General features: G+C 44.4%; 3 protein-coding genes and 1 long non-coding RNA gene across 4 annotated transcripts; 2 read left to right on the plus strand and 2 right to left on the minus strand.

Moving 5' to 3' along the window:
* The first annotated feature begins 5881 nt into the window (after positions 1-5881).
* LOC101474668 (olfactory receptor 10J5-like) lies at positions 5882-6817 on the plus strand. Its single transcript, XM_023153949.3, has one exon. The coding sequence runs from the start codon at positions 5882-5884 to the stop codon at positions 6815-6817; it is 936 nt and encodes a 311-aa protein (XP_023009717.3).
* Positions 6818-11237: 4420 nt separating this feature from the next.
* Positions 11238-12179, minus strand: LOC101474394 (olfactory receptor 10J5-like). The gene has a single exon (XM_004572604.1). The coding sequence runs from the start codon at positions 12177-12179 to the stop codon at positions 11238-11240; it is 942 nt and encodes a 313-aa protein (XP_004572661.1).
* Positions 12180-14544: 2365 nt separating this feature from the next.
* On the plus strand, positions 14545-15654 carry LOC143412515 (uncharacterized). Its single transcript, XR_013093049.1, has 3 exons — positions 14545-14716; positions 14792-14858; positions 15383-15654. It is a non-coding gene; the product is annotated as an uncharacterized LOC143412515 (long non-coding RNA).
* An 8759-nt stretch (positions 15655-24413) lies between these two features.
* LOC101474104 (olfactory receptor 51G1-like) lies at positions 24414-25247 on the minus strand. The gene has a single exon (XM_024805090.2). The coding sequence runs from the start codon at positions 25245-25247 to the stop codon at positions 24414-24416; it is 834 nt and encodes a 277-aa protein (XP_024660858.2).
* Positions 25248-26246: the final 999 nt, after the last annotated feature.

The following is a 26246-nucleotide window of genomic DNA, read 5'->3' on the forward strand; positions in this document are numbered from 1 at the left end:
TTGAAAGTAGAGATAGTGTCTGTCTCCTGAATCCAAACTGGAAGCTGGTTCCACAGAAGAGGGGCCTGAAAACTGATACTAAAACACATGTACCTATTGTATACTTTAATACGAGGTGTAATGAAGACCTGAGGATTTTACCAGCAAACAACTCCATGACTGTGATGATAATGATGATGCAATATTCACATTTGTTTGTGTGTCTGTTATATCTAATCTATGGCAATCTAAGTATGGAACTGTAATTATATTAATAATATTACCGTTAAGGCGCATGAGTGTAAGAATCAACTTGTTAAGAATCTGTAAGAAATACTTCTCTTCATCTGTTTTAAAATTCATCTTGAATCTATTGGTATCATTTTTATGTGCTTGCACTCTGTCGTATTATCAAGTAACTGTTTTGAATTGTTCTGGGTATTTGATGGCAAACACACTCCTACCCACTACTTGTTTATTGTTCCTTTGATTTGTTGTTTTATTGTGAAAAATGAATGAATCTCTCACTCCCTCTCGCTGTCTCTTGTGTCAAGCTTGTGTTTCCCAGTTCATGTCTCTCCATTTTTCCTGTTTTACTTTGAAAGTCTTGTTTCCATGTTCATTGTGTTTAGTTTTGCTTCCCCTGTGGCATTATGATTATTTGTGTCAGCTGTTTTTCCCCAGGTGTTTCCACTTCCCTCATTACCATCCTGTGTATTTAAGTCCTCTGTCTCCCTCTGTTCAGGGTCGGGTCGTCTGTTTTCCTTTGTGTCATGGCATGTCTCTGGGTTTTTCCTGTCATAGTTTTCATAGTTAGTCTTAGTGTTCACAGTTTAGTTTTGTCCCAGTTTGTCTTGCCTTTGTTTTTTCCTGTCAGCCAAATAAACAGCCTGCTTTTGTTGTACCTAAGCTTTCTCTGTTTACCGTGTCTGCTTTTGGGTCTGCTCCGCAAACACACCGGTCCACCCTGCCGTGACCCTTACATGCTACAGTTCTGTCAGAGGTGAACATTTTCTGCCTGTTCGTTTATCCAGAGTTATGTTATGTGAGAACCAAAACAAACTTTTCCCAGGTTTTATATCTCACACTCGGTGCTCACTCAGAAACAGCCCTATCAGATACTTCGATCTTTATACAAGTCGATCAGAACAGAAGCTTACATGAACCTATGTACATGTTTCTGTGCAGCCTGTTTGTGAATGAGCTGTATGGTAGTACAGGGCTGTTTCCGCTCCTCTCTGCTTCACTTAGCAAAGTTTAGAGAAAGTGAATGGAAAAACACTTTCAATACACATTTAGGCCACTTTGAATACTGCTGTGATTTGACATATACAGTTAGGTCCATATGTATTTGGACACTGACAGAAGTTTTGTTTATTTACCTGTTTACTGAAACATATTCCCATTCTACACTGGATTTCAGGTAACGCTTGACGGCTCGTAAAGCTTGCGTGAGCTTGTCTTTGAGTAGAAGATGGAGAGGGGGTGCTTAGCTTATTAATTACTTCAGATAAGGTACCAATAAAAACTGAGCTGATTTCTGAATGAACAGAAGTGACAGCAGCAGCTTGGGGGGAGTTGATGAATTAAAAGACTGATTAGGGGAAAATAATCTTCTATAATAATAACCCCACAAATCGTCCGAGAGCAGAGTGCGAGGCCACTGAACTTCATCGGAGATGATAAGCCATTTAGAAGCAGTCAGAACCGTGAGTCGACTTAGAGAGTGGTCTCGAATAATTGTGTCGAGGGTGGATACTAGATAATGCTAGTCCTTATCTACGAATGATGGATATGGAAGGAACCCGGATTCTGCAGCGGAGGCAGGTTGCTGGACGGGCCCCTCGGAAGGCAAACAAAGGCTGGTGCGGTTCTCCAGAACCCCCAGCGGGAACAACAGATGAAGGCCGGATGGGCCCCTCGGACCCTCCAGCAGGACCAGGTTGCAGAACAGAGGACTGGGGAGAGGAGTGGCGATGGCAAGGGCGACATTTCCTTCTGGAAGAGGGAACCGGTGGAGAAATGGAGACCACCTCCTCCTCCGACCACATAGCCGCCAGGAAAAAGGCAGGTGAACGGACAGGCGAACAAGGTCCCGACTGACGGGAGGAAGGAGACGAAGTCTGTGACAGCGTTGAGGCAGGTGGAGAGTGTGTGTTGTCCTGGGGCAGCGGTAAAGAAGTGGAGGTGGAAATAGAGAGAGCAAGCTCGCCAGCCCTGACTTGCTCCCTCCAGGCAGCTATGGAGCTGCCCAGCACAGTGGCCGTAGAAAACAGATTTAGCCGAGGGTTGCTCCGAATGACAGCGCCTACTGCGCTTAGCCCAACCGCCATTGTTCTCAAATCCTTGGCCTGGGCAATGCGGTCAAGAAGCTTAATCATCTGATCCATCTCAGCGTTAAACTCAAAGGCTGAAGAGTCTGCAGGGTCCATGTTCTGGTCGCATCGTTCTGTCATGAATCGCTGTGTGGCAGACAGGAGTTGAACCCAAAATTAGGCACGTTTAAACACAAAGAACTCAGCTTTATTTGCTGGCAGGGGAAAGTTATACAAAAGCAAACTAAACTAAACTAAACTCACAGTGAGATCCACACAGCATGAGGGCAGCAAGACTAAGACTCCAAGGTAAACCTACGCAAACAAAACACACAGCAAGATAAGGGTAGATCACAACATAGACAAACTGAAACACAGGGCTTAAATACACAGAGGAGCAATCAGGGAACGGGCAACAGGAGGGAAACACAGCTGGGGCAAATCAGGCCTAACGAAACAGGGGAAGATACATTAACATAAGACATGCACCTCCAAAGTAAAACAGGAAACATAACACAGACTGAACTTAAAGACACAGACTCACAGGCACTGCAACAGAGGGAACAGAGACGTGAACCATAAGACAGAACTCTAACAAAGAAACCGAAGACTAGAAATGACAAATAATATAATAAACTCAAAACCCTGGGTCAACAACCCAGGCATCCTAACACAAGTAGGCCTGCAGAGCGAGAGCGAAGTGCTCTAATAGGCTGATATGGTACTACAAGGTCATTAAGATAAGATGGGGCCTGATTATTTAAGACCTTGTATGTGAGGAGCAGGATTTTGAATTCAATTCTGGATTTAACAGGAAGCCAAAACAGGAGAAATCTGCTCTCTCTTTCTAGTCCCTGTCAGGACTCTTGCTGCAGCATTTTGGATCAGCTGAAGGCTTTTCAGGGAGTTTTTAGGACTTCCTGATAATAATGAATTACAGTCGTCCAGCCTGGAAGTAATAAATGCATGAACTAGTTTTTCAGCGTCACTCTGAGACAGGATATTTCTAACTTTAGAGATGTTGCACAAATGGAAGAAAGCAGTCTTACATATTTGTTTAATATGTGCGTTGAAGGACATGTCCTGGTCAAAATGACTCCAAGGTTCCTCACAGTGTTACTGGAGGCCAAGGTAATGCCATCCAGAGGAAGAATCTGGTTAGATACCATATTTCTAAGATTTTCAGGGCCGAGTACAATAACCTCAGTTTGATCTGAATTAAGAAGCAGAAAGTTAGCGGGCATCCAGGTCTTTATGTCTTTAAGACATTCCTGTAGTTTAACTCATTGGTGTGTGTTATCTGGCTTCATGGACAGATAGAGCTGGGTGTCATCTGCATAGCAGTGTAAATGTATGCTATGTCTTCTAATGATGCTGCCTAAGGGAAGCATGTATAATGTAAACAGAATTGGTCCTAGCACTGAACCCTGTGGAACTCCATAATTAACCTCAGTGTGTGAAGAGGACTCTCCATTTACATGCACAAACTGGAGTCTATTAGATAGATATGATACAAACCACTGCAGTGCAGTACCTGTAACACCTACAGCATGTTCTAATCGCTCTAATAGGATATTATGGTCGACAGTATCGAACGCTGCACTGAGGTCTAGCAGGACAAGCACAGAGATGAGTCCACTGTCAGAGGCCATAAGAAGATCATTTGTAACCTTCACTAAAGCTGTTTCTGTGCTGTGATGAGCTCTGAAACCTGACTGAAACTCTTCAAATAAACCTCTGCAGATGATCTGTTAGCTGTTTGACAACTACTCTTTCAAGGATGTTTGATATAAAGGAAGGTTGGAGATTGGCCTATAATTAGCTAAGACTGCTGGGTCTAGAGATGCTTTTTGAGTAAAGGTTTAACTACAGCCAGCTTGAAGGCCTGTGGTACATAGCCGATTATTAGAGATAGGTTGATCATATTTAAGATCGAAGAATTAATTAATGGCAGGACTTCTTTGAGCAGTTTTGTAGGAATGGGGTCTAAAAGACACGTTGATGGTTTGGAGGAAGTAATTATTGAAGTTAACTCAGAAAGATCAATTGGAGAAAAAGAGTCTAACTTAACATCAATGGTACTAAGAGTAGCTGATGAAGTCATTACTAGTTAATGTTATTTAATATGAAGGTAATAGCAGAGTGTTACAGGCATCGCCCTAAACAATGTAGCCTCATGGGCAGTGTAGTCCGTGCTGCAGGGAGAATGGACTGCCATACCCGTTATGTGTCTGTGAGCGAGTGTCTGTGTACGAGCTGTCATCGAGCAGAAACGGGAGCTGGAAGCATGTAAATATAATAATAACCACTGCAGCCAAGAAGAGTGCCTGACGAGCCCAGCTGTAAGTAAGCTATTAAGACTCGACTGTACACCGTGTTCGTGTTTCCTCTGAAACAATAAGCTCCGTTGGAGCCTTTCAACGCCTCTCTCTGTCTCTAGCAAAGTTGACCCACACAACAAAGTAAAGCTAGTTTTCAGCTACGAGCCCGACACAAACCTGACGTATCAGCCAGAGGTCCCTTTACTACGGTTCGGAGCCGCGGATCTGTTTTATATACGCGCGGAATAGTTTTCTATACGAGATCGCTGCAAAAAGTGCAGCCTTACCTAATGTCCACCTACTGTTACTCATTTATATGAAGATTTAAACATCTGGTTGGTGTTGGTGTGGCGAGTATAACTCCGAAATGACAACACAGGCACGGCTTCTTCAAGACGGGCGCTTTGCTGCATTTATTGAACGCCGTGAAAACTACAAACATAAAACACAAAGGCTCGTGGCCACCTGCCACTTCGGAGGTCCTAGAACAATAACTTTACAGTCCTGTGCATTCTTGAACAGCTGGTAGACTAACCAGGCTTTTGCAGATAGCTCGCTGAACTCCTTAGCGTGATTATTAAAAGTGGGCTCACAGCCTGTATTATCACGCCCAAACCTCGCGATAATAGCGGTGTAACAAAACTGGTTCTTTGTGACAAGATAAACACACCTTTACAATATTGTCCACAGAAATGTACAAGCAAGAACATTTTAACTGCTGGAACCATCTATTAAAGTTCTTTATACATAAGCCATTTCTGTGACACTTACAGCGAGTATCCTTCAGTAACAGTAACAAACCACACAACCTGCATTTGAAATGTTGGCTACCACAGCAGTGTAGTATTGCAGCATGGCATTTGGGTCTTCTAACTAAACTAGGAAAACTTCACACACAAACAGCACCCATCCCTGTGGATCATTGTAAATGCCATTGGAAACACACCGTGTTATGTTGCCAGTTTGAAAGCTGATGTTAACATTTCATAGCAGTCAGCAGCCAGTGGAAGGTTCAGAGGATGATGTCATTCTGCTGCTGGGGGCGTCTGCTGAGCTGAAGGCTTTAAAAGAAGCTGGTCTGATGCACTCACTGCTTTTTGACTTTTTGGAAGGTTTTCAGTTAAAAACTCTGACAGGTTCCTTTCATTTGCTCTGTGAAATATTGTTATGCAGTTACACATTTCTCATCAGTTCATGTGTGTTTTTATATGAAAATATTTGGTGTAAGTATTGTTCATTAAGCTGATTGTGACGGACCTTTGCATCATGATAAACTTCACAGAGGGCTCATACTTCATCCTTGGTGCCTACTTTGATGCCGGGCCTACAAAATACTTGTTTTTCTTGCTTCTCTTGTCTTTATATTCTTTAATCATTTGCGCCAATGTCCTGCTGATTGTGGTTATCTGTGTGAACAGAAGCTTACATGAACCTATGTACATGTTTCTGTGCAGCCTGTTTGTGAATGAGCTGTATGGTAGTACAGGGCTGTTTCCGTCCCTCCTGGTTCAGATCCTCTCTGATGTTCACACTGTTTCTGCTCCTCTCTGCTTCCTGCAGATCTTCTGTCTGTACTCTTATGGAAGTGTGGAGTTTTATAACTTAGCCGTCATGTCTTATGACAGATATCTTGCCATCTGCTGTCCTCTGCAGTATAACATGCGAATGACATCCAGCACGGTTTCTGTGCTCATCGCTGTGTCGTGGATCTATGCTTTGTTGCTGGTTGCTGTGACAGTTTCTCTGAGCTCACCTCTGCAGCTGTGTGGGAACATCATCAACAAAGTGTACTGTGATAACTATGCCATTGTTAAACTGGCCTGTTCTGACACCACACTCAATAACATCTATGGACTGATCAGCACAGCATTCACCATTTTTCTGCCTCTCACGTTAATCTTTTTCACCTACATGAGGATCCTGAAAGTCTGTTTTTCTGGATCCAAACAGACCCGACAGAAAGCCGTCAGCACCTGCACGCCTCACCTCGCTTCTCTGCTCAACTTCTCTTTTGGGGCTTGCTTTGAAGTATTGCAGAGCAGATTTAATATGAACACTGTACCAAACATTTTACGTATTTTGATATCACTGTACTGGCTTATATGTCAGCCGCTCTTTAATCCTGTGCTGTACGGGCTGAAAATGTCCAAAATTTATGACATTTGTAAAAGTTTGCTCTACTGGAAAGTTTGGATCATGTAGCAGATGTAATTAAACAAATGAGAATATTTAAAGACATTTCTTCACTGGCTGTTGTTTCCCGTTAGGCTGCATTCAGTCTTCAGCCACTTAAACACTGTAAGAGACAGCAAAGCCTTTAATCATTCAGCAACACATAAGCAGCCACACGGTACCTTCCACATGTGTTCATGTAGGACACAGGTGTCGAACTCCAGGCCTCGAGGGCCGGGGTCCTGCAGGTTTTAGATCTCACCTTGGGTCAACACACCTGAATCAAATGATTAGTTCATTACCAGGCCTCTGGAGAACTTCATGACATGTTGAGGAGGTCATTTATCCATTTAAATCAGCCGTGTTGGATCAAGGACACATCTAAAACCTGCAGGACACCGGCCCTTGAGGCCTGGAGTTTGACACCCCTGATGTAGGATGTCCAGATAAAATTGGTAAAAGCGACACCAACATGGTGGACCTTTTGTCACTGAATTCTTTGAGACACTCAAAAAAGCAGATTTCAGCAATTTTTTAAAATTAGATTCTCCAACACTGAAAGAAAAAGTCTGCCAAGAATGCTGGGTTTAACTTTTTACATCAAAGTTATTTACTAAAGTAAGATGGAACGTTTAAATGTTACATTTAATGAAATCTAGTTTGAGATGTTCTAAGAGAGGTGGAGTCTGAGACCCAACCTGACATATAGACACAGACTAACAGGCTGTCAGGGGTCGTGTGTGGATGCAAGGAGGAGATGACCCAAAGGCAGGACTCACGGCGCAGGATACAGAAGTTTATTATAGTGAGCGGATGAACAGAACATGAACAAACGCTGACTGGCTGGATGATTGAATGGCTGGCTGAATTGGAAACACACACGGGAACGATGGCAGTGACAACATCACATCAATGACAAGACGGTGAAGGACTTAAATACTCTGACTGATGAGGATGATGACCGGTGAGTACACAGCTGAACATAAGCTGACACATAGGAAGTAGAACCAGAATTACTGACTCTGAGACAGAGGGCTGGCACGGTGAAGCGGGAAACATGAATGTGGAAAATAAACGGAACATGAACTAAAATGCTGAGTCAATGACCCAGGAACCCTGACACAGACACACACAAACATAAACATGCATTCCCACTGTGAAATGCACTTCACACACGCACACACATGCACGTTTGTTTGTCGCCAGATGCCACGTTTATTTCTAGTTTTCATTTATTAAGATAGTCCACAGTCTGACAGCTCCAGTCTCAGCTGATTTCCCCTCCGCTCCTCTCCCGTCTCACTATAAAAGGGGAAGGAAACCATCATCAGTCCAAACGCCATCAGCTGTTCTCACCTGCGTCTCCAGCACCGCCCCGTTGAGCTCACTGCACCACTCCTCCCCTGCAGCCGCGCCCGGGACCACACCTCCACCACACCCACTCTCATGCACACATCTACAAATACTCAGCTCTCACCCAACATGGAGACACACAGAAATGAACACTGTACACGCACTCACACTCCCAGTACATACTCTATAACAGGTACCATCACCCCCAGAAGGGCAATCTGCCCCGAGACCCAGGAGATGTTTCTCTTTAATCTGGGGTTGAGACCGCCCCCTGGTCCTGCAGCAGCAAGGAGGCCCACCATCCCAGACCCCAACCAGATGGCCAACTCCTTCCCCCGGCTCCCCGCCCCCAACAGGGAACAGGGAACGGGGGTGTGAGAAGACCCCATACCTCACTCCACCCGCTCATATGTGGTGTTGATGCATGCTTTTCTAAAATGCATTTAAATGGTGGTGCTAACAATCCTCTGCCAAATAGCATCTGGTAGCAGCATGGCCCCTCCCGGGAACCCTCAATGTCTACATGTATTTAAAATTAAGAGGTGGGCACCGGGGCCAGAAGTGAGGTTGAATAAACAGACTGTTCTCTGGATACCGGTAAGTGAGCCAACCCCCAAGGCCCTATATGTCGACCCAAATTTAGGCCGTTACAGCTGCAGACTGCAGCCCCATAACCATCTGATGGCATCTGAGGCTGTAGGGCTTCAAAAACAAAGAACTTCTTCAAAGGCCTCGTCTCCCTGAACGCCACAGAACTGACCGTTTGGACCAAACATGGGACATTGAAAGGTGGAAGAGAGTTTTATTCTCTGATGAGAACAAATGTAACCTTGATGGTCCTGATGGTTTCCAACGCTACTGGCATGACAAGCAGATCCCACCTGAGGTGGTTTCTATAACGATGGAGCTCATCACTGAGCTCATGTTTGGATCTTTGATTTCTGTTTTTGGGGGTTTACAGTTTTTTTTGGAGGTGTGGTCCTAAACTTTTGATCAGCAGTTTAATTGATATTGGTGGTGATTTAAATGCTTCATGACGATCGCATCAAAGCACCATTCAGCGTCTCAGTTCTCCCTGCTGTCCTCCAGGGTGTTGGAAATGATTAAGCCTATTTATTTAGTTATTCATCAATTGATTGGTATGATTTGAAGCTTAAAAAGGTTCGTTCTAAGCTAACATTTAGTTTAGTTTGGTTTTGGGGGTTTTTCCACCAAGTCTCTGGTGTCTGACATCACTTATGCATTTCTATTCTGTCAGCTACCTTTCCATCCTCAGTGGCATCAAAAACTCAAAGTTTTAGTCCATAATGAACACCATGTTTAAACTTAAGGGCATCGATAAGTGCATGTGGCACCAGGAAATCCTAGGCCAAAGGTTGATGATTCATGTTATGATCATATCATCAGATCTGTGGTCAGATGTTCTGGTCACTCGGGTGAAGAGAGAGGCTGAGGTGATCGCCACCTGGTGATGAATTGGATCAGGTGGTCAGGGAGGACGCTGGACAGACTTGGAGCACCCACATGTATAGTGAGAATCAGCTGGGAACACCTAGCACAGGGCCCGGTCCGCAAAATCTTCCACCTCTGGCAGATCTTCAGCAGCATTCCAAGGAATACTGGAGCCCTCAGGACTCTTGCTGCAGCATTTTGGATTAACTGAAGGCTTTTCGGGGAATTTTTAGAGGCCATGCTGCTAGTGAGTCGGTTATGAGCTAAGCTAAGCTAGCAAAATCTAAAGACACAGTGAGCGAATACAAATTAGCGAGTGAGTACACAGAGAGTGCTTCGGATGAAGCACGTGAAGATTCTACTATGAAATAAGAAGTTTTTTTTATTAAATTGCTCCGCAGATAAACTACACAAAAACCCCACTGTGTTGGAACAGGAAGTGATGCTCTTCCGCAGAGAGAGCCAACGCCAGGTAAAAGCTCCTGACAGTCTGAACTCTTAAGATAACATGAACAGCAGTAAAAGTAAAACCTTGAATAAGCATTGAAGAGCTGTATATTAGTTAAATGTAGTTATTGCTAAAGCATATTAATAGAAATGATCAGTAGGCCTGCTGGGTGTTTATGCAAAAGAAGCTCTGAGGAGAAAGTTGTTTTTTTCAGCCATGAAATCATCCTGGTGTTTGATTCCTGAACATTTCATCTCTTTCTCCTGGATGAAGGTAAACCGGTTCCTCTGGAGAAATTGTTTTTAAGATTGTTTTTGAAATTTACAATTTGACTGTCATTTTGCAGAAGATAAGACATTTCTACACTCAGTGAAATAAGGGTCAAAGGTCATTGAACCACAAAGGTTGTTCTCTAAAGTGAGGTGTGCTGGCTGCAACAATTTGTGCATTTCACCTATAAAGATGTCTTACATCTGACCTTAGATCAGCTGTGACAGCCAGCTGTGTCTGAGCCTCTGACTCTGTGATGTCCGTCAGCACTTATAAGCTCCGCCCACCTCCTCTTTCATGATATGAAGTATGTGCATTCACAACCTGAGCAGACTGTTGTTTTTTTTGTTGTTTAGTTTTATGGGTTGTTTAATTTACCTTTCATACCTTTGCATTCTTAATTTTGCCCTGAGACAAAGAGGCAACAAATGTTGAAATAAAAAATTATCAAACAAACAAACAAAAGAAAAAAAGGTGAACCGCAATAATGCTAAGAATTTGTAATGGTATTGAAATGTTGTGAGGGGACTTGTGGCGCTGCTGCAGTTTGCAGCTGATCCTGAGCATGTGCTGCCATGATGGGCCAGGCGTTAAAGCCTCTATGAGTGTCTGTGCTTTGTTTTAGCTGAGGATGCTTTCAGTTCTGTGAGGAAGGAGCACAGAACCCACAACTGACTGTCTGCCACCTTATCTCCCTCTCCCGATTAGACGCTTCAACCTCAGTCCAAAAAGCAGAGCATTTTCAGTGTTTTGCAGGTCTTGTTGCTGTCTAAGAGAAACGATGTAGTAGTTAGAAATAACATTATATGATATAGACTTCAGACTTTACAGAAAAATGAACGAGCCCTATTTATGGCAGTAATGAAGTACACAAAGAAATAAAATAAATAAAGCCAGACACATTTATTGTTTTCATTCTTTTTCAATCTAACTCAATATTGTGTTAACTTTTGAATAAAGCAAACTTTTACAAATGTCACGAATTTTGGACATTTTCAGCCCGTACAGCACAGGATTAAAGAGCGGCTGACACATAAGCCAGTACAGTGATATCAAAATACGCAGTACATTTGGTACATTGTTCATATTAAATCTGCTCTGTACTATTTCAAAGCAGCCGCTGCAAGAGAAGTTGAGCAGAGAAGCGAGGTGAGGCGTGCAGGTGCTGACGGCTTTCTGTCGGGTCTGTTTGGATCCAGAAAAACAGACTTTCAGGATCCTCATGTAGGTGAAAAAGATTAACGTGACAGGAACAAACGCTGTGAATGCTGTGCTGATCAGTCCATAGATGTTATTGAGTGTGGTGTCAGAACAGGCCAGTTTAACAATGGCATAGTTATCACAGTACACTTTGTTGATGATGTTCCCACACAGCTGCAGAGGTGAGCTCAGAGAAACTGTCACAGCAACCAGCAACAAAGCATAGATCCACGACACAGCGATGAGCACAGAAACCGTGCTGGATGTCATTCGCATGTTATACTGCAGAGGACAGCAGATGGCAAGATATCTGTCATAAGACATGACGGCTAAGGTCAAAAATTCCACAACGACATACGAGTACAAAGAGAAGATCTGCAGGAAGCAGAGAGGAGCAGAAACAGTGTGAACATCAGAGAGGATCTGAAGCAGGAGGAGCGGAAACAGCCCTGTACTACCATACAGCTCATTCACAAACAGGCTGCACAGAAACATGTACATAGGTTCATGTAAGCTTCTGTTCACACAGATAACCACAATCAGCAGGAGGTTCGCACAAATGATTAAAGAATATAAAGACAAGAGAAGCAAGAAAAACAAGTATTTTGTAGGCCCGGCATCAAAGTAGGCACCAAGGATGAAGTATGAGCCCTCTGTGAAGTTTATCATGATGCTCTAATTGTTCATCAAACAGTCTTAACACTAATTTTGTTACATATATGAATGTTAATTAACACAATTCACAAGCATCAAGACAACACATTAAATGCAGATGAATCATATTCAGTCACTGACATCAAAAACATTATATTCAACATATAAAATCCTTCCTGTGTGAAACTCAGGCTAACAGCATGTAAATCATACACACTCATACACACACCCTCAGACTGAAGCCCTGCTTCTTTTAAACCATTCAGCTCAGCAGACGTCACAGCAGCAGACTGATCTCATTATGAGAACTCCTGATTGGCTGCCTGAGTCAGAGGAAACCTGAAAGGACCTGCAGGACAAAGATGTGTCGTGACAGGTTTCCTATATGGCAGTGGGCCTTTAAAAGAGTTATAAACTTCAATCAAAATTTGGTTTACTTACTGTTTATAATAAGTTCGTGTGTACTTGTGTGTTTTCAGAGTTCTGCAGCAAACACTGCTCCACTTTAGATGACAGCAGATTAACAACTTGTAACGGCGGTCTGGCGAGGAAGGAGCAGCTAGCAGGTCTAGCAGGCATGTGGTGTGGAGGTTAGCCGGACAACTCAGAGCCCAGTCAGTTAAACAGAACAGACCTTTACTTGTTGCTAGCAGAGTGAGAACATACAAGCCAGGTCTCCACGGCTCGAGTCTGTCCATTTTTTATGCGAAAATGACATCACTTCCGGTTTCGGCCAGGTAATAGCGGACATACGATAGTTCACGCTGACGTCTATTCCAACCTAGGAAGTGTTGCCAACAGCTGATAGGATCGGCACTGGTTGGATAGGAATACACCAAATGCACTGATTTCCACAATCATACACACCATTTCCCCCGTTTATGGACAACAGCGCTTGGACATCTCTCATGGACATTCAGATAAAACTCACGGACTTCAGTGTGGATCAGTGTTTTTGATGTTAACATGTGTTATTTATGGGGAACTCTTTTTGAGAATCTGTATTGCTTGGTATAAGCCAGAAGAATTTGCTTAGTTGTCTTTGTGCACCCCCACTGTCACGGCGGGGTGCGCCGATGTGTATGGAAACAGGACCCAAAAGCAGATGAAGACGAGGAGTTGTAAGTTTAAACAGAAAAGTGATCCTTTATTAGATGACGGCAGGGGTTAACCAGGAACCGAAAGCAAACTGACAAAAAACCCACTAAGAAACAAAAACTATAACATACAATGACAAAGACTGTAACTATGACTATGGTGGAAAAACGGGCGAAGACTATGACTATAACTGTAACTCTGGTGAGATAAACAGACGACCCGACAATGACATGCAGAAAACAGAGGGCTTAAATACATACATGAGGTGATCAGTGTGTGAATGTGTGTGTGAATGGGTGGATGGCTGGTTGTGTAAAGCACTTTGGGGTCCTTAGGGACTAGTAAAGCGCTATACAAATACAGGCCAGGCCATCAGGGGAAGTGGAGACACATGGGGGAACAGCTGACTGACATAAACCTAATGACAGGACCAGGAGGAGGAAAGCTAAATACAATGAACAAAGAACACATGACACTGTCAGAATAAAACGGGAAACACTAAAACTAGACATGACAACTCAACTTAACAGACCTAATACGTGATGAATAATACAAGAACCCAAAACATAGAAAACCAAGGGAACAATAATAAATAACAGCTTAAACTAAAGCTAGATAGGAAATGACACAAAAACTAATCACATATCAAAATGAGACAAATACAAAAATGAACTCAGAGCGCTGGGTCAGAGACCCAGCCTGTGACACCCACTGGGTTTTTCGGTTAATTGAATAGCTGCAGCAGGAGTGATTATTTAAGTTTTCCTTTTCTTTTCTTGTTATTTTTCTTTGGTTTCAGTTAAATACACGGTACCTGCAAAAGCGTTGTGTGTATTTATTAATTACTGCCCATCAGCTCCAGTAGCATTCCTAAATCTTCTGATTAATAATAACCTAATATTTCACTCAATACCTAGCCTGTATTCATTCATTAGCGCTTCATCAGTGTTACATAACCACAATCAGAGACTTGTTGGCAGCAATGATCATGATGTATAATATAGGAGTTTTAAACTTCCAACATCCATGTAACCTCCAAGAATGAAACCAGGGTTTTAATAGTTTTGCAATTTTCATTAGTTTTTATTTTTATTTAGTTTTGACTTCAGATTTTCATTTTTATATCAGTTTTAATTAGTTTTTACCAATTGTTTGCTAGTTTAGTTTAGTTTTTATTTTTTTGAAAATCTTTAGTTTCAGTTTAGTTTTGATTAGTTTCAGTTTAGTTTTAGTCGTGTTTCCAATAATTAAGTGTAACAACATCCCAGTTTCATCATGTAACCCCTATAGACATGGTTACTAGTATTTTCTTGTTTTTACCTGGTATTATTATTTCCGACACCCCTTGAACACACTTTGATTTTCCGTAGTTCAGTGAATGCAACAAAAGCACGTTGCTGCATTAAGCTAGGCAAAACGGAGCAAGACACCGAGAGCAAATAACAAGCTACACAGTGAGTCTTTTGGTATAAAATAAGTGTTATAAAGTATTTTCAACAGTCTCTAACTTAAAGTTATGTACTTTTCAGAGGCCTTTATGTGTTTTACTCTCGACCAAAACCAGGCAGAGCGTGTATTTGTTTCTTGGGAATTCCGGTGAGTTACTAGAGATGATAAGTTAGCAGGAAAACTTATGCTAATTTTACATGTGGTAAACACTGCAACAGTGCGAATTCCGTATTGTCTAAAAAAAGCTAAAACCAGTCGGAGTACTTGAATCGTGTGTGAAATGGAATGTCGTATTTTATTTTATTGTCTATTTGATTGGGCATCTTCACAAATGTGCAAAACTAATGCAGGATGCACTTCTCTTTTAGCCATAAATGTTGTCCAGTGCCTTTTCTGCACTTTGTCATTTCAGTTATAGGTTAATACATGTAAATAAGTTATTTAAAACTAGTTACGTTACAAACATTTCATGATGTGATTACATATGCCTTAAAAAGGGGTATTTAAATACAATTGATTGTAATGCTGTAAAGCAATACAAATGGAATTCATAGAGACAGAACAATGTTAAAACGACAGTGTACTTGATTTTGAAAACTTTATGAGATCTCATTTTATTTAGAAAAACTGTTAAGAACTATTTTGTTTATTGCTCTGTACTGTATGTGCAGACTGGTTTTTTGTGATCCTGGATCTGAAGTGGTTCTGGATATGGATGGCGAGCCAGACCCTGTGAAAACTCTTGGCGAATCCAAAAGCAGTGTGGCCAGCTGTTCTGGATGCAGGAGTAGAGCTACAGTCTGAATTACTTCGAATCGCAGGATTTCAGATAAGCAAGAGCAAAAACTGCTTACTTCATACGGATTGTTTCTCTGGGAAACTATTGAACTCCCAATATCCTGCTCATCAGGAGTCAGGTCTAAAGAGACTACTTATTTTATTTTATTTTATTTTGTTGTTATTTTCAAAAGAGCGCTCTTCTCTGTTGATCTTCTGTTAATTTTCTATGCTGTTTACATTGGATTATTGCACCACTGTAACATTGTAATAAATCTGCCGGCTGTTCAACACTCAATTCTCTCAAATTTATTTTACTCCTCTCGAATCTAGTCTATAAGTTTAACCCTACTATACTAAGCAGGTGTTACAATCACATCAGTCATGCTCTTCTGCTCATCCTTGGGTATGTTGCTATTCCAGCTACCATACCCTGCACCCTGCACAGGTCGCCTGTCTGTCGCAGGGCTAACACGCAGAGACAGACAACTCCCATTCCCACCTATGGGTTCTTTAAATAAATAAATAAATTAGGGCAGATGAACAACCACTGATACCAGGCAACTATAAAATGTATATCTTGGCCCCAATGAGACTATTAACTCTTGCAGCACCGGGTGTTCCTAATTTTGGTTCAAGTGAATTGATAAACTTTTTGAAGGCACTTGACTCACAGTTATGTAGATGTCCCCGTCCTGTTGTCCCGGGTTGCATCACGCTGCCTTGCCTGGGGTTAGCTTCTGTTTCTGGGGATGAGGGTTGAGTGTGCTCCCTTCTCAAGGTAAGCTAGGTTAGCCTTCTTGTGTGAGCTTTTCAAGTGCACTTTAAGGTTTGTGGGATTTTTTCCCTTTAGAAATGTCCCTCATAATTTGTCTCTTTCCACTACAAGACACTTGCTTTATCCAAAACACAGTCATATTCAAAGTAATCCCAAATTGGACTCTGGCGCTTTCTCCCGACTTTTCCTGACATGATTCTGCGCGTGGGCGGAGCAACAACACAGACGACTCGACTAACGTGCTGCCACCTGCTGGCATAATGAGACACAGCAAGAAAAAATCTGGAAACGAAACTTTATTTTCACCCAGGACACGCTCACATCAATGAAAACTAAACACATTTTGCTATAAATTCAGTTAATTTTAGTTTTGTGAACACTCATTACAGTTTTAGTTAGTTTTGCTTTTTTTGTTTTTATTTTTATTTCCGTTAACGAAAATGTTTTTACACTTCTAGTTTTCGTTAACGATAATAACCTTGAATGAAACAAGACAGAGGAAGTTACATTTAGCATAGTTTTTCTTTAAGCCACAAAATAAGTATAAAAAGATGACACCGTGTGATTCAAATAATTACCCCAAAATCTTCAGCAACATTTGCAAACAAAAGTTTTGTTCTTCTCTGAACATTTTATAGTAAAAACCTGCATTAAAGACACCACCTCACCTGTGAACACTCCTGCAGGTGTTTCCACCCATAAAAAGCTGCACCAACCACCCCAGTGGTTGGTGCAATCACGCCCGCCGTGTTAAAACACGGGGACTCAGGGGTTGGTGGGTGTGTGGTGTGACGTGAATTAAAATAAAGTTGGTTCTGAACGTTGCTCCGTGGTCCCGCCATGCCTTATTCACGCCACATTGGTGCCGAAACCCAGGAGGCGGCACGGCGGGTCCGTATCGGAGCCAGGGAATGGAGGAGCTGGCTCGAAGGGTGGCCGAAATGGCGGCCGCCCAGCGGGAGCAGGCGGCGGAGGTGCGTCGCCAGCAGGAAGAGCTGCAGGACCAGTCCGAGCGCCACCTGGAAAGGATTGGGGAGCTGGTGGCGCTGCTCTGGGCCTGGGCGCCACCACCACAAGTGTGTCCCGAGGACAGTGAAGCGGTGGAGGAGCCGTGTGGGGCACCTCGGCAGCCGGAGGTGGTGGACGAGTCACGCGGGGGTCCGAGCCTGCCGGAGGAGGAGGAGCAGCCGGGTGAAGGGCTGCTCCTGCCGGGAGCGGTGGAGGAGCCGCTCCAATCGGAGGCGGAGGACGAGGCGGGCGAGGGTCTACACCTGCCGGAGGAAGAGGAGTCGCTCCACCCAGAGGTGGACGAGGGGCTGTGCCTGCTGGAGGCGGAGGCGCAGTGCGGGGAGCCGCTCCAAACGGGAGTGGCGGAGGCGGTGGCGGAGCAGCCGTGCGAGGAGACGGAGGTCCCTGCTCCAGAGCAGCCTGCGCAGCCGGAGTTGGAGGCAGAGGAGCGGGACAGCCCCGCTAAGCCGGGGGTCGGCGGGCTGGCTAGTCCAGCCTCGCTGCCACCAGTCGATTCTGCACGCCTGACGTCTGCCCAGCCGCCTGTGTACAGGAGCTCACGGCCATGCCTGTGGGGCCGTGTCCGCTTGCTACGCGGCCGACCTCCGGACCAGCTTCGCCGTTGCCGCTGGATGCGCGGGCGGCCACCAGAATGGACGCTTCCCCGTCGCTTGGGCTGGGGCGCCGATGTTTTGGGCCGAGTCTCGCCCCAGTTCGCGGGGGGGAGTAGGTTCGGCCAGATTGCTCCCCGGCCTCAATCGGGCGATGGGGGTATGTGGTGGGGCGTGGTTTGCGGTGCCGTGCGGACGCACCTGCACGGCATCCGCAATCACGCCCGCCGTGTTAAAACACGGGGACTCAGGGGTTGGTGGGTGTGTGGTGTGACGTGAATTAAAATAAAGTTGGTTCTGAACGTTGCTCCGTGGTCCCGCTGTGCCTTATTCACGCCACATCACACACCCACCAACCCCTGAGTCCCCGTGTTTTAACACGGCGGGCGTGATTGCGGATGCCATGCAGGTGCGTCCGCACGGCACCACAAACCACGCCCCACCACAAGATGTTTTAAGGCTGTAAAACCCCTCACTACACATTTTCACACTTTTCTCTCTTGTTTAAACTGTCAAAGTTCAAACCTTCGTGGAAAAATAAGTCCAGTATTATAGAATGAAACCAAAGATCAAACTCTGTTTTCATGGGAATAGAGCAGCTGCCTGAGAATCCAACATTAATGGATCAATACTGAATCAATGGTACGGAAGTAGAGGAATGAGTTGAGTATGTCTGTGAAGGTTCTCAGTCATCCAGGTCATCGTTGTCAAAGGAGCTTGCAAAGAAAAGCGTCTGGACTTCTTTAAGTTGCTTGAAGACGTTTCACCTCTCATCCGAGAAGCTTCTTCAGTTCTAAGGACAAATGGTGGAGAGTCCCAGATATAAACCTAGTGGGAGTTGTTAGGATGCCTGGGTCGTTGACCCAGGGTTTTTGAGTTTATGATATTATTTATACTTTCTAGTTTTTGGTTTCTTTGAGTTCTGTCTTATGGTTTATGTCTCTGTCTTCTTTAGTTGCTCTGTCTCCCCTGTCACCCTTGTCTAGTTCGCGTCTATGTGTATCCTTAGTTCCTATATCCCCGTGTTCAGTCAATGTTTGTGTCTGCCCTGTTCCCACGTCTCTGTTCCCTCTGTAGTGCCTGCATGTGAGTCTGTGTTATGTGTTTCCTGTTTTACTTTGAAGGTCTCTGTCTTATCTCAGTGTGTTCAGTTTACGCTTCTTTGGTCTCGTCAGTTCTGATTTGCCCCAGCTGTGTTTCCCTCCTGTTACTCATTCCCTGATTGCTCCCTCTGTGTATTTCAGCCCTGTGTTTCTCTGTGTCCGTGTCGTGATCTACCGTTTATTTTGCTGTGTGTTTTGTCAATCCGCCGGTGTTAGTTTATTTTTGACCTTTTTTCCAGTTATGTTATGTTTGAGTTCAGCATTAAAGCTGTTTTGGTTTAAGTTTCTCTCTGGAGTCTGCATCTTGGGTCCTATCCCTGTCCGCACACAGCCGTCACCTAACAGGAGTGACCCCCCACAGAGGGACAAAAGGACCCCTGATGATCCTCTAATCACCTGAGCCAAGGTGTGAAACTGGGTGTGGGTCCCAATCAGAAAGAGTTTCAGGTGAGCTCATTGTGAAACCTGGCCCCACCTTATCATGCGAATTCCTGAGATCAGATGGCCCAGGATGTGAGTGGGCGTTAAGGCGTCTGGGAAGGATCTCAAAACTGGATTATAGATGGCAGAGAGTTGGAGTCGTAAACCCCGCCTCTGTTCAAAGATGGTCGCTCACAGTGGACATAGATGCTTCTTTCACTCCTCTTTCAAACCATCTGTCCTCTCTGTCCAAAAATGTGAACATTGGCATCCTTGAAAGAGTGACCTTTGACCTTAAGATGCAGATGGACTGCTGAGTCTTGTCCTGTGGAGGTGGCTCTTCTGTGTTGTGCCATGCGCTTGTGAAGTGGCTGTTTGGTCTCTCCAATGTAGAGGTCTGGGCATTCCTCGCTGCACTGTACAGCATACACCACATTGTTAAGTCCTCTTTCGAGGATGCCAATGTGTGATTGGGCTCATCTCTGATGGAGATGAGCCCAATCACACATTGGCATTGGCAAACAGAATGTGCCCGCTCCGACCGACCACAAAGGGTTAAGGCCTCCACCATCATCGCCATCCCCCAAAAGACTGGAATAGACACCCTCAATGGCTACAGACCTATAACCCTCACATGTGTAGTCATGAGGTGTTTTAAGTGGATAGTTTCAGCACATCAGAGACTGTCTACTTTCCTCTCTCGACCCCTATCAGGTTGGTTACAAAGCAAATTGATCCATGAGGATACCATCACCCGTCACAGAGTGCTGAGCCATCTGGAGAACAGGAAGCACCTGGTGATGATGCTCTTTGTGGACTACAGCTCAGCATTCAACACCATAATCCCCAACATCCTCAGGACTAAACTGGACCACCTTCAGACCCCTCCTGGATCAAAGAATTCCTCACCAACGGAAGCTTCACAGGGCTGCGTTCTCAGCCCCCTACTGCACACTCTGTACACCTATGACTGTACACCAAACCACCCAATCACAGTGGTGTCATCATCATGTATGCCAATAACACCACTGTGATTGGGCTCATCTCTGATGGAGATGAGATAGGACACAGGACAGAGGTAGAGAACTTGTCCTGCTGGTGCTCAGAGAATAACCTGAAGCTGAACATCCTAAAACCAAAGAACTCATCATGGACCTCAGGAGACACAGACGGGTCCACTCCCCTCTCATTATAAATGGAGAACAGGTGGAATCTGTCTCCACCTTCAGGGTTCTGGGCATCCACATCTCAGCTGATCTCACCTGGACCCACAACAGCATCGCCCTGGAAAAGAAGACCCAGCGGCAGCTGTACCTCCTCTGTGTCCTGGGCCAGAAGCTGCTCCTGGCCTTCTACTGCTCCTCAGTGGAGAGTGCTCTCCTCAGGGGCCACGACTGAGAGCAGGAAGGCTGCACAGAGGGTCATTAACACTGCCAGAAACATCATTGGCTGCCCTCTGACACCCCTGGAGGTCATCACCTGATCCTCCTGTCTCAGGTAAACCAGGGCCATCACAGGTGACCACGCCCACCACCTGCTGCCCTCTGGTTGGTGCCTCAGGTCAAGCAGATCCCACACGTCCTGTTTTCTATATATTATTTTTGTTGTATATAAACTCCCCTTGTCTTTTATTCATTCCTGCTTTCTACTTTTTATATTTTTATTGCTGCACAGTTGGTGCTGAACACACAAAATTTCACTGTACATGTACAGTGACAATAAAAAGCTATTCTATTGTGTTGCTGGGGGATTGTTGCCGGATGTATGTATGTCTGTACCATGTTCAAACACAGGGATGTGCATAAGCGCACATGGCACCAGGACACCCTAGGTAACAGATCGATGATCAATTTTGTGATCATCAAATCATCAGATCTGCAGTCATGTGTTCTGGACACCCGGGTGAAAGGAATAGAGCTGATCACCAGCTGGTGGTAAGTTGGATCAGGTAGAGGGGGAGGATGCTGGGTACAATTAGAATATCTAAACATAAAGTGAGGGTGTGCTGGGAGGATCTGGCAGAGGGTCCAGTCCACAAGATCTTTAATTCCTGGATCTTGCAAAGCTTCAACAGCATTTTGAGGGAAGCTGAGTGGACCACACCTTCATTGTTGAAGCTGTGTGCGGAGCTGTGGCCACATGGCTGAATATAAAGAAATGAAGATCTTTTGCATATCAATGTATTTTGATTCCATAGGATTAGGATAATCATTGATTATAATGAGTTTAACCTGGGAACATACAGTACCGCCTATTTCTGTTTCAGCAGTGCAATATGTAAGAAAACCTTCTCATAACTTACGATATTGTGTCTGTTTTGTCAGCTTTCCTTGTTTTTTGTAACCTACTGGTCACAACAAAGTTGAAACAATGACAAGCTGTTTCATGACTAGCTGTGGCCTATTGCTGAGTCCAGGCATGGAAGTCGGGGTTGCTGACTGTGAACTTTCATTATGCAGCCCAAAGAGGTCACAGTGATGTGAAGGAGGCCATTATAAAAAGCAGAACACTGCTGTCACGCCAGGAACTGCAGGAGTGGACAATGTTTGGATCGTTGGTAACACTTTTATGAACTTTTATACCTATTTACACCGGTGTGGAATATGCATAATAAAACTGCACGTGTGACTCTAAAGTTTTCTGTAATGTGTTTATATTATTCTGTTTCTTAGCATGTGGCTAAAGTGCAACACTAAGTGGATCAGCAGTGAGCTGGTGGATGTTCAGAGTTGGTGTCCACATAAATATGGACAACACATTCTACAACATCAGGAAAAAGCTGGAGCAGTGTTTCAGAAAGTCTGTATGAAGTTTGCAGGGTGTGTCTTCATGGATGGGTCCTCTGAGGGGGGTCATTACCGTCCTCAGCCCTCTGAGACCAGAGCTGAGGTCCGCTCCGGCTGATTGGTCTCTCTGGTCAAAAGCACTCACAGATAGTTGCATCAGAGGGAGTTGGAGGAAACTGTGGCTAATGAGGAGACACCTCAGGGACAGAAATGTTTACATGCACAGGTGACCTTTAATCTACCTGTTACAGTGATGATGTAACTCTTACAGCATCAGCAGGTTTACTTCAACAGAAAAGTTCTCTCACTTTGTTCAAAGTCTTAAATTCATCTTTTGTGGAAATAACTAAAAGTCAACTCTCGGTCCAAGACAGCACTGATCCCAGCGCCACGTTAGCTTCCTAACACACAGCAGGCCTGAGGGCCACTGAGGGTTTAGAGTCAGGCTGTCACATGATTAACTGCACGCTGAGACAAGAAGAAAACGGCCATAAACTCGTCGCTCGCACTAAAAACAAAACCCTTTAAATATGCATTTTTATTAAAGGCTGCATTTGTGTGGTAGAAACTTCACTCGCTTCAGAGAACACTGGACCGTCATCGCTGCCAAACATGAACCCATGTCTGAACCTGGCCTTCAGTGAACCCTGACCTAAACCTCAAGTGGGTCACTAAAAGTCAGCGAGTGCCTCTTAACTGCTCCCCTGACAAATCAACTGATTTAAGCATTTCTAATGAAGTGCTGCAAAATTCAAAAAGAGAAAGTTGAATCAGAAGGTTTTCCCAGAATGCACTTTGTGAACTTTCCTGCAGTGAATGATCAAAAACAGATCTGCCACCAAGTTCCTGCTGCTCCACATCACAGACATGAAACTGAGGCAGGTTGAGACTGATAGACCATCCCACGGATCTGGAATGATCCACGTGCAGAATGACCCCATGGTCAGCTGATCCTGTTAAGCAGAAATGTTTAAGGTGGCAAAAATGATGCAAACTTATGAATGTATTGTCTTCTACTTTTGAAAAAAAAAATTGTCAGAAGGTTCAATTAAAAACTGCAGTTTCCAAAAAGTTTAATTTTCTGGCAATTATTTCATAGTTCAGACTTTACAGGTTAACAACCTGCAGAACAGCAAGATCCTGTTGGGTGTTAGGTCAGTTTAACTTTTAAGGACTTGAACAGAAAGCATCTGGACTTCTGGACATAAACGACCTCACTCAGAACTGACAGAAGTCATCTATGTTCACTACGAATGACCATCTTTGAACAAAGGGGGGCTTACAACTCCGATTTATTCTGGGATCCTTCCCAGATGCCTTGATGTCCACTCACATCTTGTCAGTCTCACAATGGTTTCAGCCCAAATCTCTGCTGGTAATGACCCACAACCTTTTTCACAATGGACGGAGGGATTGGAGAGCAACTTCGGGTTACTACCTTGCCCAGGGATATTGGCATACATGCTAGGGGGATTGAACCACCAACCTTGCGATTAGTAGGTGACCTGCTCTACCTCCTGAGCTACAGCCAGTCACCTGTACAGCACCCCATGTGACTCAGAGCGGCCAGCCCGGGACAGCCCTTTGCCACATGGCTTCGCCTCTCTCTCTGTCTTCACTGCACTGTCTAACAAAGGCCCAAAATAAACTTTGAAAAGTCCAGTCGCTTTTCTTTCCAAGCTCCTCAGACAACCAGCACCTGGATGGCCTACACAGAGATGTCAAATGAACCTTTAACCCTTTTTACTGAATTTTTCCACGTTGGTCCGGCTGTATGGAAAGTGCAGCTGTGATGCATGTATGAGCTAAAATCTTCTGTTTGTGGTTTCTGAAAATGTGCTGTGTGCTGGAGGAGGTAAAGACTCAGCTGCTGGTGTGTCATTTCACTCAGAATCTCTCAACAAAGCGACGGCAGACTGTGCCTCTGCCGGAAGAACTGTAATAACTGTGTAAGAAACCTATTGTGATTCATGCTGCAGACACAGTATTTGAGTCTGAATCATGACAGCCTTTTAGGATGTGACTGTAGCTGTAAGATTCATGAGCAACCAGAGGAGTAAGATGGCTTTCAGAGGCTGCTGGTTTGAATCTGCACAGAAGAGTTTACACGAGTCAGAGGCAGCCATGTATTTACATGGAATAATATGCAATAATAATAATAATATACAATATTCACCACAGTGTTCAGAGCAGACATGATGATGATTTTGCTTCTGCAGTTATCTCCTTTTGTGAGCAAACAGACGTTTGCGGATGTTGGACATGTTCAGTCCGTACAGTACGGGGTTAAAGAGCGGCTGGCAGGTTAGAAAGTACAGCGATAAAACAATGTGCACCATGCTGTGCACACTGCTCAGACTGAACCTGCTCTGGATCACTTCAAAGCAAACACCAAAAGAGAAGTTTAGCAGAGAGGACAGGTGAGGCGTGCAGGTGCTGACGGCTTTCTGTCGGGTTTGTTTGGATCCAGAAAAACAGACTTTGAGGATCCTCACATACGAGCAAAGGATTAAGATAACTGGAACAAAGACTGTGAGAGCTGTGATAAAAAGACCATAAATGTTATTTGCTGTGGTTTCAGAGCAGGCCAGTTTCACAATGGAGTAGTTCAAACAGTAAACCTTGTTAATGACGTTCCCACAGAGCTCCAGAGGAGCGATCAGTAAGATCAAAGCAAGAATGGTAAGAAAAGAGTATAACCAGGAAAGTGCAATCAGCAAGACAACCGTTGCAGGCGTCATACGTGTGTGATATTGCAGAGGACAGCAGATGGCGAGGTATCTGTCATAAGACATAACGGCTAAGATGCAAAACTCAACACAGACATACGAGTACAGACAGAAGATCTGCAGGAAGCAGAGAGGAGCAGAAACAGTGTGAACATCAGAGAGGATCTGAACCAGGAGGAACGGAAACAGCCCTGTGCTACCATACAGCTCATTCACAAACAGGCTGCACAGAAACATGTACATAGGTTCATGTAAGCTTCTGTTCACACAGATAACCACAATCAGCAGGACATTGGCGCAAAGAATCAATAAGTATAAAGACATAACAACCGTGAAACAGAAATATTTCAAAGTACTGGTGTCGAAGTAAGCAGCAAGTGTGAAGTATGAAACCTTTGAGGAGTTTATGATGAGCTGTATTTTGTTCCCCTGCGTTGTGTCTTCACTGTGATCCTGCAAACACACAATTTCACATTTTAGGCGTTTCTCATCATAAGCCATCATCACATGATCAGAGCAGGAAAAACACGTTTCTCTCTTTATGTTAATGAACACAATTGTGCTACACACATCTGTCAAAGTATCTACTTAAAAGTATTCTCTACACAAACGTACCATTGTGTGTTTGTGAAGCTTCGCCTTACTGCTGCCACGCTCACTGAAACTTTCCCTGATCGCAGAGGCAGCCGTCACTAAAGCTGGAGCTGACTGATGCAACAAATCAGCAGAAAAAACCTGACAAAGACCGCCTACCTGTTCAGGGAAATGATGTCAGTCTTTGGCCTTATGAACAGCACCGTCTGCAGAGACCATGAAATACAAACCTTCCTGATCCTGGACACTAAACTGAACTGGTGCCAGCTGAACTACCTCCAGATCAACGCCAGTAAAACCAAGGAACTGGTGGTAGACTTCCGCAGGCACAAGCATTCTCCACTGCAACCACTGAACATCCAGGGTATGGACATTGAGGCTGTGGACAGCTACAGGTACCTTGGTGTTCATCTGAACAACAGACTGGACTGGACTCATAACTCAGACGCCCTCTACAGGAAAGGGCAGAGCAGGCTGTACCTGCTGCGGAGACTCAGGTCGTTTGGAGTGGAGGGCCCACTCCTGAAGACCTTCTATGACTCTGTTGTGGCTTCTGCTATCTTTTATGGTGTGGTCTGCTGGGGCGGCAGCATCTCTGCTGGGGACAGGAAGAGACTGAACAGGGTGATCCGAAGGGCCAGCTCTGTTCTAGGATGCCCTCTGGACCCAGTGGAGGTGGTGAGTGACAGGAGAACGGCGGCTAAGCTGTCATCCCTGATGGACAACATC

The sequence above is a fragment of the Maylandia zebra genome, linkage group LG14, assembly GCF_041146795.1.
Source record: "Maylandia zebra isolate NMK-2024a linkage group LG14, Mzebra_GT3a, whole genome shotgun sequence".
Lineage (NCBI taxonomy): Eukaryota > Metazoa > Chordata > Actinopteri > Cichliformes > Cichlidae > Maylandia > Maylandia zebra.